This window comes from Diceros bicornis, chromosome 10, assembly GCF_020826845.1.
Source record: "Diceros bicornis minor isolate mBicDic1 chromosome 10, mDicBic1.mat.cur, whole genome shotgun sequence".
Lineage (NCBI taxonomy): Eukaryota > Metazoa > Chordata > Mammalia > Perissodactyla > Rhinocerotidae > Diceros > Diceros bicornis.
In genome coordinates, this window is record NC_080749.1 from 51,503,287 (window position 1) to 51,522,006 (window position 18,720).

General features: G+C 36.2%; 1 protein-coding gene across 1 annotated transcript in view; it reads left to right on the forward strand.

Moving 5' to 3' along the window:
- UBR3 (ubiquitin protein ligase E3 component n-recognin 3) overlaps positions 1-18,720 on the forward strand; it is a 240,214-nt gene that overhangs the window by 81,404 nt on the left and 140,090 nt on the right. Inside the window, exons 10-17 of the mRNA XM_058549221.1 lie at positions 472-605; positions 7,283-7,369; positions 14,527-14,592; positions 14,689-14,778; positions 15,912-16,040; positions 16,682-16,734; positions 16,836-16,969; positions 17,332-17,416. Of these exons, the coding sequence (XP_058405204.1) occupies positions 472-605; positions 7,283-7,369; positions 14,527-14,592; positions 14,689-14,778; positions 15,912-16,040; positions 16,682-16,734; positions 16,836-16,969; positions 17,332-17,416 (778 nt within the window). The remainder of the gene's footprint in view (positions 1-471; positions 606-7,282; positions 7,370-14,526; positions 14,593-14,688; positions 14,779-15,911; positions 16,041-16,681; positions 16,735-16,835; positions 16,970-17,331; positions 17,417-18,720) is intronic.

Consider the following 18,720-nt stretch of genomic DNA (forward strand, 5'->3'; position numbering starts at 1 on the left):
CATGTGAAATGTCTCATTTTAATTGATATTTGTAAGTACTTTAATAAAGTGTTCATGAAAACATATCAGAGTTATGAAAAATATCAAACTATTAAAAAGGAAACAGGAGTGTAATTTTTTTACCATTTTAAATCATTAATATAGAAATTTCTAATCTATTCTTTAAGAAAGATTCATAACACTTTCATAAAAATTTCAACTAGCATCAATTAAAATAGTTTTGACTTTCTTATTTAATATATTCAATTATGTTATATAAGAAAGAGACAATTTACAAAGTGTTTCTAGTTTGTAAAGAATTCTGAAAGGACTAGATTATTTTATTTTTAATAATTTACTTATTTATATATATATTGTGTTATTTTTGCTACTTGTGTGCGTTACAATGTGTTTGGAAGTATTTTACTTGATTTTTCATATGAATACTTGCTTCTATTTGACAAGGTTTATATCTATTTTAATTTTTGTAAGGTATGAACTTAAACAAGCGAGAACTAAATGAGCATGTGGAATTTGAGTCTCAGACCTACTATGCTGCCTTTGCTGCTGAACTTGAGGCCTGTGCACAGCCAATGTGGGGGCTCTTATCACATTGTAAAGTTAGGGTATGTTGAAAATATTTTTGTTAATTTCTGTACTTACGTTTCATTATTTAAGAAAAAGATTTGTGAGAACACTCATTTGTTTACTTGTATATAATAATGTGCAATATTTGATTCTGAATTCAGCTCTGTGAAAACTGACCTGAGACAGTAATTATTATTCTTAGGCAGGTTGGAATTCATTTATATTATCAAGTCTTTCCAGCCTTCCCTTATTGTGAATAATGTTTGGAACTTTATATGTCTCCACCTTCACCTTTATTGTTTCATTTTACCCATTATCAATTAGTTGCCTAATGCTTCTTGCCTTTCAAGGAATGATAGTTCTGAATAAAATTTATACTTTTAAGATTCCAGCCGTAAAATCAGTATACATTTCATAAAACTTCCAGTTGTTTTTAAAAAGAATCTAAGAGTAGCATAGCAGCAACATAAATTCTTATAATTGGATAAGAAAATGCTCACTTGTAATTGCATGTATTTATGTCTTTCTATACAAATATATGTTTTACGTTTGCATTTTCAAGTATTGGTTTGTTGGGTCTCCGGAATCCCTGGACAGTCCAAGAAAATGGAATGCCCTGACCCCACTAAACTAAGGACTTGACTAAGATTTTGCTATGTGGATCCCAAGCAGGCTAGCCTGCTAGCTTGTATCAATAAGCATGATGGATAAGATTTTATAGTGGAAATATTTTGAAGCCCTGGATTCTAGTCTTGGCTCTGCCCCTTTCTACTTAGGTAACTTGATCAACTCATTTAAAACTATTTGAACTTCTCAGTCTTTTTCCTTGTCTTTTAAAAAACGAAAGGAAACAAAATGAAAATGGGACAGCAAAGCCTACCCTTCCTCACAGGGTTATTATGAAGCTCTCTTCCATATACTCTTTAAATGTGTGTGTTCCTTTAAGCAGATTTATATTTTCTCTCATGACTTCAGCTTTCTCTAAATGCAGATGACTCACAACTTTGTTACAGTCTAGCCAGGTTCAGATTTCAACAGCTTTGGTTATGCATGTAGAGCTCCTTATAGGTACATGAATTTTCTCAAGTCCCTAACTAACTTCTTAATATCATCTGTCCATACTGTGTCCTTTATGTCATTTAATGGTATCTTAAATGATGCAATTATTCAACATAGAAACCGTCTCCCCTTGCTGTACTAGCTGTGTTCAATCTGTAATCAGATACCATGAATTCCCTCCTCCATTCCAGAAATGTCTCCCTACCGCTTCTTTCCTCTATCTTAATTTATTTCTTTATGTTTTTAAAATTTGGATTGTTAAGGTAATTGCTTAACTGGTTTTCTTGCCTCCAGATTCTTCCTACTCTAATCTGTTCCAATACTTAAGTTACTTGTCTAAGCTCTGTGCATATCTCTCCTTTGCTCAGAAATCATTCTAGTTCTCGTCTGTCTACAGGGGAATGTCTGTATTTCCCAAGAGGCATTTAATATCCTCCACAATTTGCCATCAACTTGTCTGTCATAATTCACCTTCCTATACCCTCTGTACCTCCATGCCTTCATTGGATTGATTACCGTTTCTTACCATGCAGTGTCCTTTCTTGATTCCTGTGCTTTTGTTCAAGCTAGTCCCTTTTTTGACACATGCTTTCTTACTCTCTCTGCTTAGTCCAGTGCTTCTCTGACATGAGGATCACTGGGAAGCTTTAAAAATACATGTGCCTAAGCCCCACTGTCAGAGATTTTGATTTGTTTCATGTGCAGTAGGACCTCAGCAGTGATTCTAACCGGAGTGAAGAACCATTAGTGTTAGCTCTTCAAAAATTCTTCTCATAAGTGGGCCGGCCTGGTGGCGCAGCAGTTAAGTGTGTGCGCTCTGCTGCGGCGGCCCGGGGTTCGGATCCTGGGTGCACACCGACCTACTACTTGTCAAGCCATGCTGTCACGGTGTCCCATAATAAAGTGGAGGAGGATGGGCACGGATGTTAGCCCAGGGCCAGTCTTCCTCAGCAAAAAGAAGAGGATTGGCGACGGATGTTAGCTCAGGGCTAATCTTCCTAACCAAAACAAAAACAAAAGAAAAAAATTCTACTCATAAGACTCAGCTGATATGTAATCTGCTCGTTTAAGTTCTTTCAGTCAGGCTTATGATTCCAGACTTAGTATTTTCATCGTACCTTGTTTAATCTTCTCTGTAGCATTTATCAAAAAACTATCATATAAAATGAGGTTCGTTTATTCATTCACTTAAAAAATATTTGTTGAATGCTGTTCTGTGTCAGACTATCTAGATTGGGCTTTTGGTGTTGAACCAAATAGATGTGGTTCTTGCTCTCTTGAAGCAGTCTGATAGGGGAAATAGACATTAAGTAAATAAACACATAGATTTTATTTTGTAAGCTTTTGTGAGTGTTCTATAGGAAAATATCAGGTTGCTATGAGAGTAATGAGTGTGGAGACTGATTAGATTTGAGGATCAGGGAAGGCCTTTCTGAAGAAAGAATATGAAGGAGGCAGCTATGTGAAGAATGAAAGTGGGATTAGTCATGGTAGTAGGGGAGATAGAATGGAGTAGCCTACCTCCAGTAAAAAAGTGATTGGTCCTTTTAAGGAATTTGTGGCTTGAGCCACAGAATGGAACAAGATTGAGTTAGAGAGATAGGCAGGGGTCAGATTATTAATGCAATCCTTATCATGTTAACGAACCTTGGATTTAATTTTAAGGAGAAGGCAGTAAAGATTTTTAAGCAGGGTTTGATGTGATCAGATTTACATTTAAAAGATCATTCTGGTTGCTGGAAAGACTGGATTGAGAGAAGGCTTGGGGGCATCAAGACTAGAAGCAAAATTAAGATGCTGTGATAATAGTCTAAATAGGAAATGCAGGTTTGCAATTCAAGATGTATTCAAGATGCATTTTGGATATTGAAGATGTATCTTGGAGGTAATCAACAGGTTTGGTGATGGATTGTATGTTATTTATGAGTGAGAGAGAAAGACTTGGGTGACTATGTATGGAGGTGATATTTACAGAGGTGGAAAAGATAGAGAGAAAAACATGTTTAGAGAGATGAGAGTTAGTTTTAGATATAAGTTTGAGATTCCTGTGAAATAACCAAGTGGAAATAGTGAATAGGCACTTGGATATATGAGTCTTGTACTCAAAAGAGAAGTCTGGACTAAAGTTATCAATTTTAGACCTTTGGGAATATAGATGGTATTATCGCCAGGGGATGCGATGAGGTCAAATAGGGAGAGAAGAGAAATGGATCCTGAAGAAAGAACTAACATTTAGACATCAGAGCAAAGTAGAGGAAAAAATGAGAAGAATGCAGTATCATTATAAGCTGATATAAGACAGTGATTCAGGAGGGAGGATTGATGTGATGTTGATGTGAAAAGATCAGTATTTTAGGAAGATTACTCTGACAAGTGTGTTTAGGATGAATTTGGATTATGTGGCTAGGGTTATGTTTATCTCTGTGACAACGAGAAATCATTGTTTCCAGGCAGTAGTTTAATTTTCAGCTTTGAAGGCTAGGATTGCAAGGTGTTATGGTTCCCTTAACCTAAGAAGTGAAGAGAACAGAGAGAAAACAAGCTCATATTGTCTTGGTAGTATCTGAGAGAGTAGTTTCTCAGTTAAAGGAGCATCTAGTTCCTAGACAAGATGTTCTCTTGATGAGCAGCTGCACTATGCCAGACATTGTTCTTACACTATATTCTTATCTAATCCTCACAGCTTCTCTGATAAAGTAGATAGTACCAGCCCTTTCTTTCAGAGGTTAAACAACTTGCCCAAGTGCACACACCTGCAGGTGGAAGCTGAGTTTGGAACCAGTCCATCTGATTTCAGAGCCAGTGCTCATTACCAGTTTGCTATCATTGTCTCTTACGCAAGAATGTCTAGAGCTTTTTTTTAGCAGGGGTGTCGTCAGTTTTAGAAATGTAAGCTAGAAGAAAGACTGTTATTTAAAGTAAAAAAAAAAAACGATTTCTTTATATTTGTGTTCTCTAATTATAAAATATAAAGCTAAAGGATTGGCAGTAAAAAAGGGAACTTCGCCAGATAGCTTACTTTCTTTGTATGATTACCCTGAATGCTATTTGGTTGTGGAAAATGCTAAGGGCTAGTTAAACAAGTAATACTAGATTAATAACAGATTAATAGATAGACTGGATAGATTGGATAAAGGGATGGCACGTTTCTAAAATCTTGTTTATTTTTGCTTTCTGAACAGAACAAATAAGCTCTGAAATCTCCATCTAGTGGCAACTTTAGGTTACTGCAGACTTGACAGAAGTTGAGTCTGGCCGCGACTCTTTGGAGCACTTAACTGCTTGTCAAACATAGTGCTAGAATGTGACATAGAGCATTTTATGTACATTATTTCATTTGCTTCTTTGTAATGGTACTAGGAGGTAGGTACTATTATGCCCATTTTTACATATGGAGAAACTGAGACTCATGAAGTTTAAGTAATTTGCTCAAGGTCATAAAACTACTAAGTAGTAAGTCAGCATGCATACTGAATTTTTTGGGGTGGGTGTGTTAGTGGTGGGGAGAAGGGAGAGAGATAGTCTGAACATGATTCATATGTTGTATTTAGAAATGGAATTAACTGGTCACCTTTTTAAAGACTCTTGGTACCTACTTTTTGGTTTGTTCTCCGGAAAGGTTGTATCAGTTTACATTTGTACCAAGAGGGTATAGTGGTACCCCTTTACCCAAACTCTTGATAAAATGGGAGAACATTTGGTTTTAAATGTTTCTTTATCCGTGAATTATCTGCCACTTTAGTTTCGTTATGACACATTATTTATGGTGACTTGTAAGTGTCATTACATTTTTTTCAGTAAGAGATGGGGAACAGAATGTGAAAAATAATATTTTTATAAAGCTAAATCTCATATAGGATAGATTAAAACAGGATGAGACTGTTGGCAAGGAAACTAGATAAATGATATTTGGTTTGGATGATAGCAGAAATAGGCGAAATAGGAGTGAACCTACCTGATATCAAGGAAGAATTAGCAGGACCTGGAGACTGAGCTGGGTGAAGGAGAAGTCAACAATGAATGTGAGACTTGTAGCTTTCTTTAAAGGCCCAGAGTAATTTATATACATAGTTGATGAATTTAACCTATTTGACTGGATGATACCTACACATTTATTATACATTAACGCCACCAAATGTCTTTTTTGAAAACTTTTTTTATTGAAATAAAACTCACATAATGTAAAATTCACCATTTTAACCATTTTAAAGTATACAGTTCAGTAGTTTATAGTATATTCACAAAGTTGTGCAACCATTACCACTACTTCTACAACATTTTCATCACCCCCAGCAGAAACCTTATACCTTTCAATTCCAGCGTCCTCTCGTCCCCTGGAAACCACTGATCTCCCTTCTGTCTCTATGAATTTAGCTAATCTGGACATTTCATATAAATGGAATCATAAAATATGTGATCTTTTGTGTCTGACTTCTTTCACTTAGCATAATGTTTTCATGGTTCAACTATGTTGCAGCATGTATCAGTACTTCATTCCTTTTTATGGCCCAATAGTATTCCATTGCATAAATATACCACATTTTACTTGTCAATTCATGAGTTGATTCCGTTTTTTGGCTGCTATGGATAATGCTTCTGTGAACATTTGTATACAAGTTTTTGTGTGAACGTATGTTTTCAATTCTCTTGGGTACATGAGAGTAGAATTGCTTGGTCATATGGTGACTGTATGTTTATCTTCAAAGTGGCTATACCATTTTACATTTCTGCCAGCAATGTATGCGAGTTCCAATTTCTCCACATCTTTGCCAGCATTTTTTATTTTACGTTTTTAAAATTATAGCCATCCTAGTAGGTGTGAAGTAGTATCTCATTGTGGCTTTGATTTGCACTTTCCTAAGAACTGATAGTGTTCGTCATCTTTTCATGTGCTTATTAGTCATTTGTAGATCTTCTTTGAAGAAATATCTCTTCAAATCCTTTGCTCATTTTTTTGAGAGAGGCTATCATGATTTATTTTTCCATTTAACTTAATACTTGCCCATCCAGTTCTTCATAAAACATTATAATTTTGTTTCATAATACCCTTCTTTTAAGTGGCACACACTTATCCTTTCTTCTTCTAAATTTTGTTGTAAGCTAAGATAGTCACAGGCTGCTTCGAGTATTGATGTGTTCTGCCCTCCTTTTTTTTTTTTATTTTTTATTGTGGCAAAATATACATAACATAAAATTTACCACTTCAACCATTTTTAGGTATGAAATTCAGTGACATTAAGTACATTCTCAATGTTGTCTAACCATCACCACTATCTATTTCCAGAACTTTTTCATCATCCCAAAAGAAACTGTACCCGTTAAACAGTAACATTAGGGAACTTGTAATATTTTTGAGATCTTTTGAAATGGAACTGCATTTATATCATAAATCTATTTCAGCTTTAGTTCATTTTCAGGAATATATTATATAAATGGTAGCATAGTGTGTTCTTTAATTTTCATAATTGTTACCGGTTGTTACTGTTTGTGAAGGGATGATTTCTTGAAATGGCAAATGTGGTTATTTTGAAAATATATGTGTATTTTACCATTATATATAATGCACATAATATATTTAATTGTGTATTAAATATAATTTGAGGTTTAAAATATGCATATTTATATACTGTAAAATTTATAAAACTTATTCTTTTAGGAAACTCAAGAATATACCCGAAATGTTGTTAGATATTGCCTTGAAGCTCTTCAAGACTGGTTTGATGCTATTAACTTTGTAGATGAGGTATGTATATTTTTGATATATGTAAAACATTTAAGAAAAGAAATGTTAGATCTCATTTCACATTGAAAATAATATCTTTTCATGGGATAAGGGACAGAAGTCAGAATGAACATAATATCACTAGGCTTTAAAAAGAAGTGGGAGACCAGTTTTTTGATGTTTAGGAAATTCTACAGTGCATTAATCATATTTGTTTATTTCCTAGAGAAGGGCATAATTTCTTTTTTTTGTTATTAAATGTATATGTCTCAGTATTTCTCAGGAGTGAAAATTAGTTTCATTTGAAGAGGTAAAAGTGACAGAGCAAATGTGAATAGGACAGGGGAGATTAATGGAAAGGGTATCACAACTTTATTAGTTGGGCAGTGTTCTCCTATGAGCTTGAACAAAGGTGATTGTTATTAATAATGAACGGAGACGAGTTGGCACAGAATATCCTCTGTATGAATTAAACGAGAGCTTGCTTTTAATGAGTCAGCCAAGTTTCCTATCAGAAGTCCCTTTTAGTCCTCTTATGAAATGTGGTCAACATATGCCATATGCAGAAGGAAGAGCATATTTCAGACAGCTCCAACACCCATCTGGTTTCAGAACCCTGGGCAGATGGAACCTCTGCTGTCTTTTTTTGGGAGAGGGGGTGCTTTTCTGTCTTTCTTTTTTTAAAATTTTGATACAATTGCAAAGTTATTGAACAGTTGGAAGTAGAGTACAAAGAACTTTCTTCTCTTCATCTATTTGAGAGTTAAGTTTTTAACTTGATGCCCATTACCCCCAAATACTTTAGTGTGCATTCCTACAAACAAGGACGTTCTCTTATATAACCAGATACCACTATAAAAATGAGGAAATTACCATTGATATACTATCACTATCTGATTCCTAGAACTCATTCATGTTTTACAAATTGTCCAGTGATGTCCTTTATAGCAAAAGGATCCTGTTCAGAATCACAAGTTGCATTTAGTTATCATGTCTCTAGTCTCCTTCCAGAACAGTTTCTCATTCTTTCTTTGCCTTTCGGGACAGTGATATTTTAGAGTACAACTCAGTTATTTTGTAGAACATCCCTTAATGTGATTTTTTTTTTTTTTTTTTTGTGAGGAAGATCAGCCCTGAGCTAATATCTGTGCTAATCCTCCTCTTTTTGCTGAGGAAGACCGGCTCGGAGCTAACATCTATTGCCAATCCTCCTCCTTTTTTTTTTTTCCCCAAAGCCCCAGTAGATAGTTGTATGTCATAGTTGCACATCCTTCTAGTTGCTGTATGTGGGATGCAGCCTCAGCATGGCCGGAGAAGCGGTGCGTCGGTGCTCGCCCGGAATCCGAACCCAGGCCACCAGTAGTGGAGCACACGCACTTAATCGCTAAACCACGGGGCCGGCCCCCTCAATGTGATTTTGTCTCATAACTAGATTCAGATTATGCATCTTTTGCGGGAATATTACAGAAGTGTTGTTGCAGTCTTTTCATTGCCCCTCTGTGGTGGTTTATTGATTTTTGTTTGTCCTGTTACTGATGACGTTCCCTTTCATCATTTGATTAGGGTGGTACCATCCAGACTTCTTCACCGTAAAGCTACCCTTTTTCTCATTGTAATTAATAAAGTATTCTGTGAGGATGTATTTTGAAGCTATGTAACTATATCTGTTTTCTCATCTAATTTTCAATTCATTCATTAATTTTTATCTGTAGGGATTCATAGTTTCTATTTTGGTCATTGGGTTGTAATCCATTACTAATATTATTTCATGCTCAGATTCTTTCAGATGTGGCCAGTGAGAGCCCCTTCAAGCTGGTTTCTGTGTCCTTTTGACTTGTCTCATTATTCTTTGAGCGTTTCCATTTTTTTGTGGCCCAAAAAGATATTTCAGTACAAGATGTGGCTCACCCTATATTTTCGCTATTCCATTCCTGGAATCAGTCATTTCTTTAAGGATCTCTGGTTACTTTTAGTAGAGAACAGTATTTGGAAAGCAAGGTTTGGGTGCTTGGTATGCTCATTGCTATTGTGGTATTACTGCTCCCAGGCCCTCTCAGTAAATAGAGGTTAGGAATATATGCATGTATATACATACACATATTTGCATCTATATTTATTTCTCTATCTGTTATATATATTGAAAGCTGTTAGTTCAAACTAATATTTTATATTCCAGTATAACACCACAGGACTTTTTAGTTTTCTCCAACAGTGAAAAACCTGGCTTCTAATACCTTAATATATTTACTTATTTGGCTGATCCCCCTTTCTGATCTCATTACCTCCCTTTCGCCTGCATGGATGCCCTCTTAACCTTGCATTCTGTTCCCTCTTCCTCTACATGTGGACACCTTCCTCATCCCGCTTGAGCTCTGACTGTCCTTGGACAGTCCTTCTTTGAGGAACCCCTTCTCACCCTATTTGTGCTTTGAATTCCCACACCAGGCTTTTCCTCTTTCTGGATGCCCTCCTCATCCTGCTTTGGCTCTGACACCCCATATTGGGTCCTTTGCACATGTGGATAATCTCCTCCTCTTGCTTGAATTTTGATTCCCTAGTACAGCCTGGCTCCCTGTGTCATTGTCCTCTTTACCTCTGTCAGGCTCTGGCTCCTCATCCCAGGTCAGCCCCCACATGGATGCCTCCTCACCCTGATTGACTCTGACGTGCTGTGCTGGGCTGCCCTGCTGTGTGGATGCCATTTTGACTCTGCTCACGTCTGACGCCCCATGCCAGGCCACATCCTCCTTTGTTAAGCCACACACTCCCTTCTGTGTGGATACTCTTTTCACCCTGAAAAACCACTGGCATCTCATATCACCCCCTCCACACAGATGCCATCCTCACCGTGGGCTCTGACATCCCTTTTTTGGGCTCCTCAGCTGTAGAAGCCTATTTTGCTCTATTTCCTCCCTTAATTCCCCCACCCTCGATGGCTTTAGGACTGACTTGTTCATGAAGAGGAGAGACTCCTGCTATCTTTAACTCTAATCCTTCCTTTCTTCAGCTAATTTATCTTCCATCCCTGATCACCCATTTGTATCTGCTTCTAGCCTTTAAACTGGCCGTTTTGTCCATTTGGATTCTGATTCTGCCTTTATCAAATCACCGTGGTTCTTATCTTGTCTAAATGTTGGTCTTTAAGCTTAAACTTTGTTTATGTAGATGGTAATGAGGCAGTCTTCAGAGACAACATTCTCCAGCCTTCACAGAGCTCCATCCTACTTTCAACCTGCTTTACTCCTTCCCCACATCTAAGATTAGTCCCTCAGCTGGAGCTTCAGCTGGAGCTTCTCTCAGTCCAGTTCTCACTGGTATTTGAAACTTTAGGAATTATTGTTGAAATGGTAGCATCACTAAGACAAAAGGAAGGTTGAAGTAGGAGAAAATTATTATTACACACAGAGGGTTAGGTAGTAAGTGTTTGACACGAAATTAATCCATGGTTGAACTCTAGGGTGGAGTTAAGGAGAGTTAGAATCATGTATGGTGTACAGAGCAGCTGAACTCAAGGAAACAGTATATTTGTTTTTCACACAGAAATATCTTAGCAAGATATGGAATGTTGTAAAGAATTTAAATAGATTTTTTAATAGAAGAGAAAATAAATATAGAAATTAAGGAATCAAACAATGTGTTATATTTTTATGGTGTTTAAAAGTTTTTTGTTTCTTAAAGTGCTTTGACATATTTGTTGCTCAAAACAACCCTGTGAAGTAGAGAAGATATTATTGTCTTCCTTTTTCTGTAGATGTAAAATGGAGATGTGGAGATATTAAATGACTTGTCTATAGTTATATAGCAAATTACTGGTAGTTCTGGGTCCAGAGCCCACATCTTTCAACTCCTTCTCTGGTAGTATTTCAGCTATACTGGCTGTTGACAGTGGAAAGAGCTTTAGAGTCAGGCAGACCTGAGTGTAAATTGTGGCTCCTCTACAAACCAACTAGCTATATGATCTTGGACAAGTTTTTTTTTTTTTTTTTTTCTAATAACCTTCACAATGGTGCCAAGGGGCTTGACATATACTGTACAGGCATATCTCACTCATTTTATTGTGTTTTGCTTTACTGCACTTTGCAGGTAACTATTTTTTTTTTTTTTTTTTTTTTTTTTACAAATTGAAGGTTTGTGGCAATGGTGTGTTGAGCAAGTCTATTGGCGCAATTTTTCCAACAGCATTTGCTCACTTTGTGTCTCTGTCACATTTTGGTAATTCTCGCATTACTTTAAACTTTTTCATTATTGTTATACCTGTTATGGTGATCTGTGATCAGTGATCTTTGATGCTACTATTATAATTGTTTTGGGGTGCCACAAACCACACCCATATAAGACGTCGAACTTAATCAATAATGTGTGTGTTCTGACTGCTCAACCAACCAACCATTTCCCTGTCTCCCTCCCTCTCCTTGGGCACAACAGTATTGAAATTAGGCCAGTTAATAATCCTACAATGGCCTCTAAGTGTTCAAGTGAAAGGAAGAGTTGCACGTCTCTCACTTCAAATCAAAAGCTAGAAATGATTAAGCTTAGTGAGGACAGTATGGCGAAAGCTGAGATAGGTTGAAAGCTAGGCCTCTTGTCCCAAACAGTTGGCCAAGTTGTGAATGCAAAGGAAAAGTTCTTGAAGGAAATTAAAAGTGCTACTCCAGTGAACACAGAAATGATAAGCAAGTGAAACAGCCTTATTGCTGATATGGAGAAAGTTTTAGTGGTTTGGATAGAAGATAAAACCAGCCACAACCTAATCCTAAGCCAATCCTAAACCTAAGCCCTTAAGACAAGGCCTAATCTAGAGCAAGGCCCTAATTCTCTTCAATTCTATGAAGGCTGAGAGAGGTGAGGAAGCTGCAGAAGAAAAGTTTGAAGTTAGCAGAGGTTGGTTCCTGAGGTTTAAGGAAAGAAGCTGTCTCCATAACATAGAAGTGCAATGTGAAGCAGGAAGTACTGATGTAGAAGCTGCAGCAAGTTATCCAGATCTAACTAAGATAATTAATTAAGGTAGCTACAGTAAACAATAGATTTTCAATGCAGACAAAACATTCCTATATTGGAAGAAGATGCCATCTAGGACTTTCATACCTAGAGAAGAGAAGTCAATGCCAGGCTTCAAAGCTTCAAAGGACAGGCTGACTCTCTTGTTAGGGGCTAATGCAGCTGCTGACTTGAAGTTGAAACCAATGCTCATTTACCATTCTGAAAATCTTAGGGCCCTTAAGAATTATGCTAAATCTATTCTGCTTGTGCTCTATAAATGGAGCAACAGAGCCTAGATGACAGCTCATTTGTTTACAACATGGTTTACTGAATATTGTAAGCCCACTGTTGAGACCTATTGCTCAGAAAAAAAGATTCCTTTCAAAATATTACTGCTTATTGACAGTGTACCTGGTCACCCAATAGCTCTGATGGAGATGTACAATGAAATTAATGTTGTTTTCATGTCTGCTAACACAACATCCATTCTGCAGCCCATGGATCAAGGAGTCATTTTGACTTTCAAGACTTATTATTTAAGAAATAAATATATTTTGTAAGGCTATAGCAGCCATAGCTAGTGGTTCCTCTGGTGAATCTGGGCAAAGTAAACTGAAAACCTTCGGGTAAGGATTCACCATTCTAGATGCCATTAAGAGCAGTTATGATTCTTGGGAGGAGGTCAAAATACCAACATTAACAGGAGTTTGGAAGAAGTTGATTCCAACCCTCATGGATGACTTTGAGGCATTTGAGACTTCAGTGGAGGAAGTAACTGCAGATGTTTTGGAGATAGCAAGAGAACTAGAATTAGAAGTGGAGTCTGAAGATGTGATTGAATTGCTGTAATCTCATGATAAAATTTGAACGGATGAGTTGTGTCTTATGGATGAGCAAAGAAAGTGGTTTCTTGAGATAGAATCTACTCCTGGGGAAGATGCTGTGAAGATTGTTGAAATAACAACAAAGGATTTAGAATATTACATAAACTTAGTTGATAAAGCAGTGGCAGGGTTTGAGAGGATTGACTCCAATTTTGAAAGAAGTTCTGCTGTGAGTAAAATGCTATCAAATAGTATCGCATGCTGCAAAGAAATCGTTCATGAAAGAAAGAGTCAGTTGATGCAGCAGACTTCATTGTTGTCTTATTTTAAGAAATTGCTGTAGCCACCCTAACATTCAGCAGTCACCACCCTGATTAGTCTGTAGCCATCAACACTGAGGCAAAACCCTCCACCAGCAAAAAGATTATGACTTGCTGAAGGCTCAGATGATGGTTAGCATTTTTTAGCAATAAAATACTTTTTAATTAAGATATGTACATTGTTTTTTTAGATGCTGTGCTATTGCATACTTAATAGACTACAGTATAGTGTAAACATAACTTTTATATGCACTGGGAAACCAAAAAATTCACGTGATCTGCTTTATTGCGATATTTGCTTTATTGTGGTCACCTGGAACCGAACCTGCGTATCTCCGAGGTATGCCTGTATTAAGCTTCCTTATGGAGACTCTGTGTTCGGTGCCAATATGGAAAACCTCTTATCCAGCATGTGAAGGAACCTAGGCAAGCCCTTCACCTGTACTGCAGTTTAGGGCTGTGGTCAGAGCCTTTTACTACTCTCAATATAACAGTGGAGTCCAGACTTGTTCCTCAGTTCACTGCTTCTTAACTTTAGGAAGTTACTTAAGTTGTTTAAGCTTGAATTTCCCTACTTAAAATAGGAATATTAATAGGTGCTACCCCATAAGGTTCTTGTGAGGATTAAATGAAGTAATGTGAGTAAAGTGCTTAGTGTGGTGAGTGGCACATAGTAAGTGCCGAATGAATGTTAGCTGTGATTATTACGGTTATGACTATCCTCATGTTTGGTATACATGCATTTGAAGATTCCCAGTTGGCCTGCTGTAAAGGGAAATCTATTCCATCCCTTATTCTGTGCTAGATGCTTCAGAGGATTCGAAGTTGAGTAGTGTACAATTTCTGTCTTAAGGAACTTGCATTTAGGTGCTTAAAATGGAATAATAATTTTATCTACAGTGATTTTCTTAAGTTATATCTTCTAAAATTTTAAGTGGTGATTAAAAAAGTATAAGAATAAATCAAGGTGAAAGTGTGGTTTTAGCATTTTAAAACTTTCTTTGAACTTCTGTAAAACATTCTTTGACTTCTGGATTTTGTTTCTTTATTCCAGCCAGCACCTAACCAAGTCACTTTTCATCTGCCGCTGCATCGTTACTATGCTATGTTTTTGAGTAAGGTGAGACTGTCATTAAATGATTCTGGTGTTTTTTTTTTTTCTTGATTATTGGGAAATAAATACAGAATTAGTAACTTTTTTTGTCATAATTTTTAGGCTGTGAAATGTCAAGAACTAGATTTGGATTCTGTTTTACCAGATCAGGAAATGTTAATGAAACTAATGATTCACCCACTCCAAATTCAAGTATGTATTTAGACTTTTAAAAAATTTTGAATTGAATTCCTTGGTAAAGATGTTCTTTATTTGTATGCCTCTATTATTGTTATTATAGCCAAAATGTTTGAAAATTTTCTTATTTTTAAACTTAGTTCTTGTATTTTTGCCAGATAATATTTAGATATTTTTTGTTCTGTGAGATTTTTATTGAGTTATAACTTCCCCAGGAATTCTTTTCACTATATTTACTTATAGGGGAATTTTAACATACTACAGCACTGTTTTGGGAGTCAGGAGACCCAACAGATTCTAGCCTAGGTGCTGCCACTATTTTATTATCCATGTTGTTTGGGGTAATTCACCTACTTGATTCTTAGTTTCCCCATCTGTAAAGTGAGAGAAGAGAAAAGAGAGAAGAATTAGCCTTCACACACAATGTGGTTTTTTTCAGTTCTAAAACTATAATTTTGTGGGCCAACCTTTTATGTACATTAGAGAGGCTTGCACTTCAATTTGTTTTTCCTGTTGATTTTAGATTTGTTAATCATTATTGAACTTCAGCTCTGGGGGTTAGGAACAAGTCAGAGATGAAGTTATGACTGTGCTTAGCTTTAGCTGATACAGGACATAAATACACTGAAGAATTAAATATTAATATAGTAAGAAAATTTATTCTAGTCTAACCCTCTCTTACCTGCCAATTATTTGGAAAATGACTAGTTTAGGCTAAAGGTTCAGTTAGGATGAATTAAAGATATAGATTATATTCATTGACTTTGAACAGTTAGCTTTGTTTTATGCTTATTCCTGTGTTCCTTTAAGCATTATGACTGGCTTTTCTTGAGGAGGAAAGAGTTAATTGTCAATGATTCCTCATTAAAGATTTCAATGAAAATTATTATAAATGTATCCAGGAGTCATCATGGAAAAATAACTCATGTATAAACTCCAAAAGAAAGGACTATATAAAGCATAATGATCATTTTAAAATTTAAAAATATTTATTTGAATTGAATATCTTAAACCAACATCAGACAGATTGTCAGGCTCAATCTATGAATAAGTTATAAAATATTTTGAAATGATTATTCAGTATAACATGGTTTTATAAAGGTTGAATTTATGACTTTGTCCAAGTCACTTAATTTTTATTTTACTAGGCAAGTCTTGCTGAGATCCATAGCAACATGTGGGTAAGAAATGGTCTGCAAATCAAGGGACAAGCCATGACCTATGTTCAGTCTCATTTCTGTAATTCTATGATTGATCCTGACATCTACCTGTTACAGGTAAGCCAACTTGATAATGCAGATGTTATACTTGAGAAGTGTCTTGTTTGTTCCTGTGGGGTTTTAATTTACAGAGGTGATTAAGTGATGACGCAGAAAGATCAATGCTGTTGAAAGAAGAATTCGTTACTTAAAATTCCCAAGAGAAGGGGGCGTGCCATGTCACACAGGACTACAGGGGACGCATTAGATTTTGGTTAGGAGGCAGAAGCAGGAGTGAGGGGAAAGCCTAGAGCAGGACCTTTATTCGTGTTCCCTTAGGAAAAAGGCAGGACAGGGGAAATAGTTTAGGATTGGCTCCTTTGAATAATTGTGGTGGGCTTTGGGGCGTAGGGGCTGTCCCCAGCAATCTGGTACCTGGCCCTGGGTTGATTTAGGGCAGCAGGAATATTGGCTTGTTGTGTGAGAATTAGGTAAAGTAGGTGATTGACTTGCCTATAAGAGGCTTGCTCCCAAGTGAGTTGTTCACTAGCCTTAGGAATTAGCTAGCCCTGAGGGGAATAGTCTCTCCCCAGGTCTGTAAGGCCCCCCAAGATGTCAAAACATTATAAGATTCAGAAAGTAAATTACATGATTAATACAAGAAGTAAAGCTGAATATTGAGAAATAAAGTTTTTGGTTTTTTTGTTCGTCTTTTTAAGGTTTGTGCTTCTAGACTTGACCCAGATTATTTTATTTCATCTGTCTTTGAAAGGTAAGCATAATTTTATTAAGAGGGGTATTAGGAAGTAATTGGAATTGAAGTTAATTTTGTTTTAACTTTAAAAAATTTGTCTCAAATATTTCTTATCATAGATTTAAGGTAGTGGATTTGTTGACAATGGCTTCACAACATCAAAACACAGTACTTGATGCGGAGCATGAGAGATCGATGTTAGAAGGCGCTCTTACATTTCTTGTGATTCTTTTGAGTCTTCGTTTACATTTAGGTAAAAAGCACTAATACTAATACTTGGGTATTAACTGTTCTCCTCCCTTTCCTCCCCTCTCCCTGTGGTAGTAATTGGGTTGTGGAAAAAAGGAAAGGATGTGGATATATTTAAACATGTTTCAAACTCTTGATGTGTTGTACAGTTGACACTCCTTTTAGAATATCCTTTAAAACGACTTGAGGGAACTACAGACAGCAGGGTCGTTAAACTGCAGTTATATTTGGGGCATTGCATTCTTTGCTCTTTAATTTTTGAAGCATTTTCATTTTTGGTAAATAGCTTAATAAAGTATGTAGTAAGTTGTTTCTTTATAATTTGTATATATTTAGATTTATAAATTTTGTTTTTAATTATTTTAGGAATGTCTGATGATGAGATTCTCAGGGCAGAGATGGTAGCCCAGCTGTGTATGAATGACAGAACACATAGTTCATTGCTGGACCTCATATCCTTTTAAAAATTTAATTTTCTGTTATTTGCAGGATCTAAATAAGTAATTTCTATGGATTAAAGATATATCACTTTTTTGATTAAAAATTGGTTTTTGAAGTTGAAAAATAGTATCGAAAAATAACTCCAGTTGTTTGTTTAAGTGTGTGTTCAGGGCTGGTGGCAGATGTTTTTGCCTCTAATTGTACTTCTCAGGGAGCTCTTGTTAGACCTCGGTTAGACCTTAGGACTGATGGCTCAGGGTACCCCAAGATCTGACCTTCTTGGTCAGCCTTAGTGAAAGGAAGCTGGACACTTTGTAAAAGGCAGCGAGGTCTACTTTATCTGTGTAGCCAGGCTGGATGGAATTCATGGGTAAAATTTAAAGGTATACCTTATAATTATTATTACCAGGGTTTTAAACATTCTGAGGAATTTTTCTTAGAATTCAGTCTTAAACCAAGAGGTCTTTAAAAGCAAACAACTATTATCTACAAACTTTGAAAACTTATGGTTAACTTTGTATAGGTGTGAGCATACAATGGACACTTTATTATTTTTTAAGTTATTGTTAAATTTAGACAAAGATCATCATGTTATTTTATGATAAAAATTTACTTTGACTAAATTTACTTTGTATATTATGAATATGTTTGGATTAATTGGCTAATATTTTGTGAAATAACTCCTATTGGAGTGCCTGTTTGATAACCTTGAAGATTTTCATAAGCAGCATCAATTTGATATTGTTTGATTTCATTCAGCTGTTGTATACTGTGTGTCAGTGCTGTAACAGAGCAAAAGCATTCTGTAACTTGGCATTTATTTTTTATTTTTTGTGAGGAAGATCAGCCCTGAGCTAACATCTGCCAATCCTCTTATTTTTGCTGAGGAAGACTGGCCCTGAGGCTAACATCCATGCCCATCTTTCTCTACTTTATATGGGACACCACCACAGCATGGCTTGACAAGCGGTGCATCGGTGCGTGCCCAGGATCCGAACCGGCGAACCCTGGGCCACTGAAGCAGAGTGCACGCACTTAACCGCTTGCGCCACTGGGCCTGACCTTAACTTGACATTTAAAAGGAATTATATACCTTAATGTCAAACCAGTGGGAAAGAATCTTTGTGGTTTTCTGGTTTCCTTGTTTGCTTAAATTTGTTTAGCATCTTTTCCTTTTTTCTTTGAGGTTGACATTTTATGGTTTTGGAAAAATAATCTTTGCTCATAAAAATCTTGGCTAAGTTTTAGCTTGCTCTCTTTGATTTACATTATTTGCAAAATGATGAAAATGGAGATCAATTTAAAAAGTTTTTT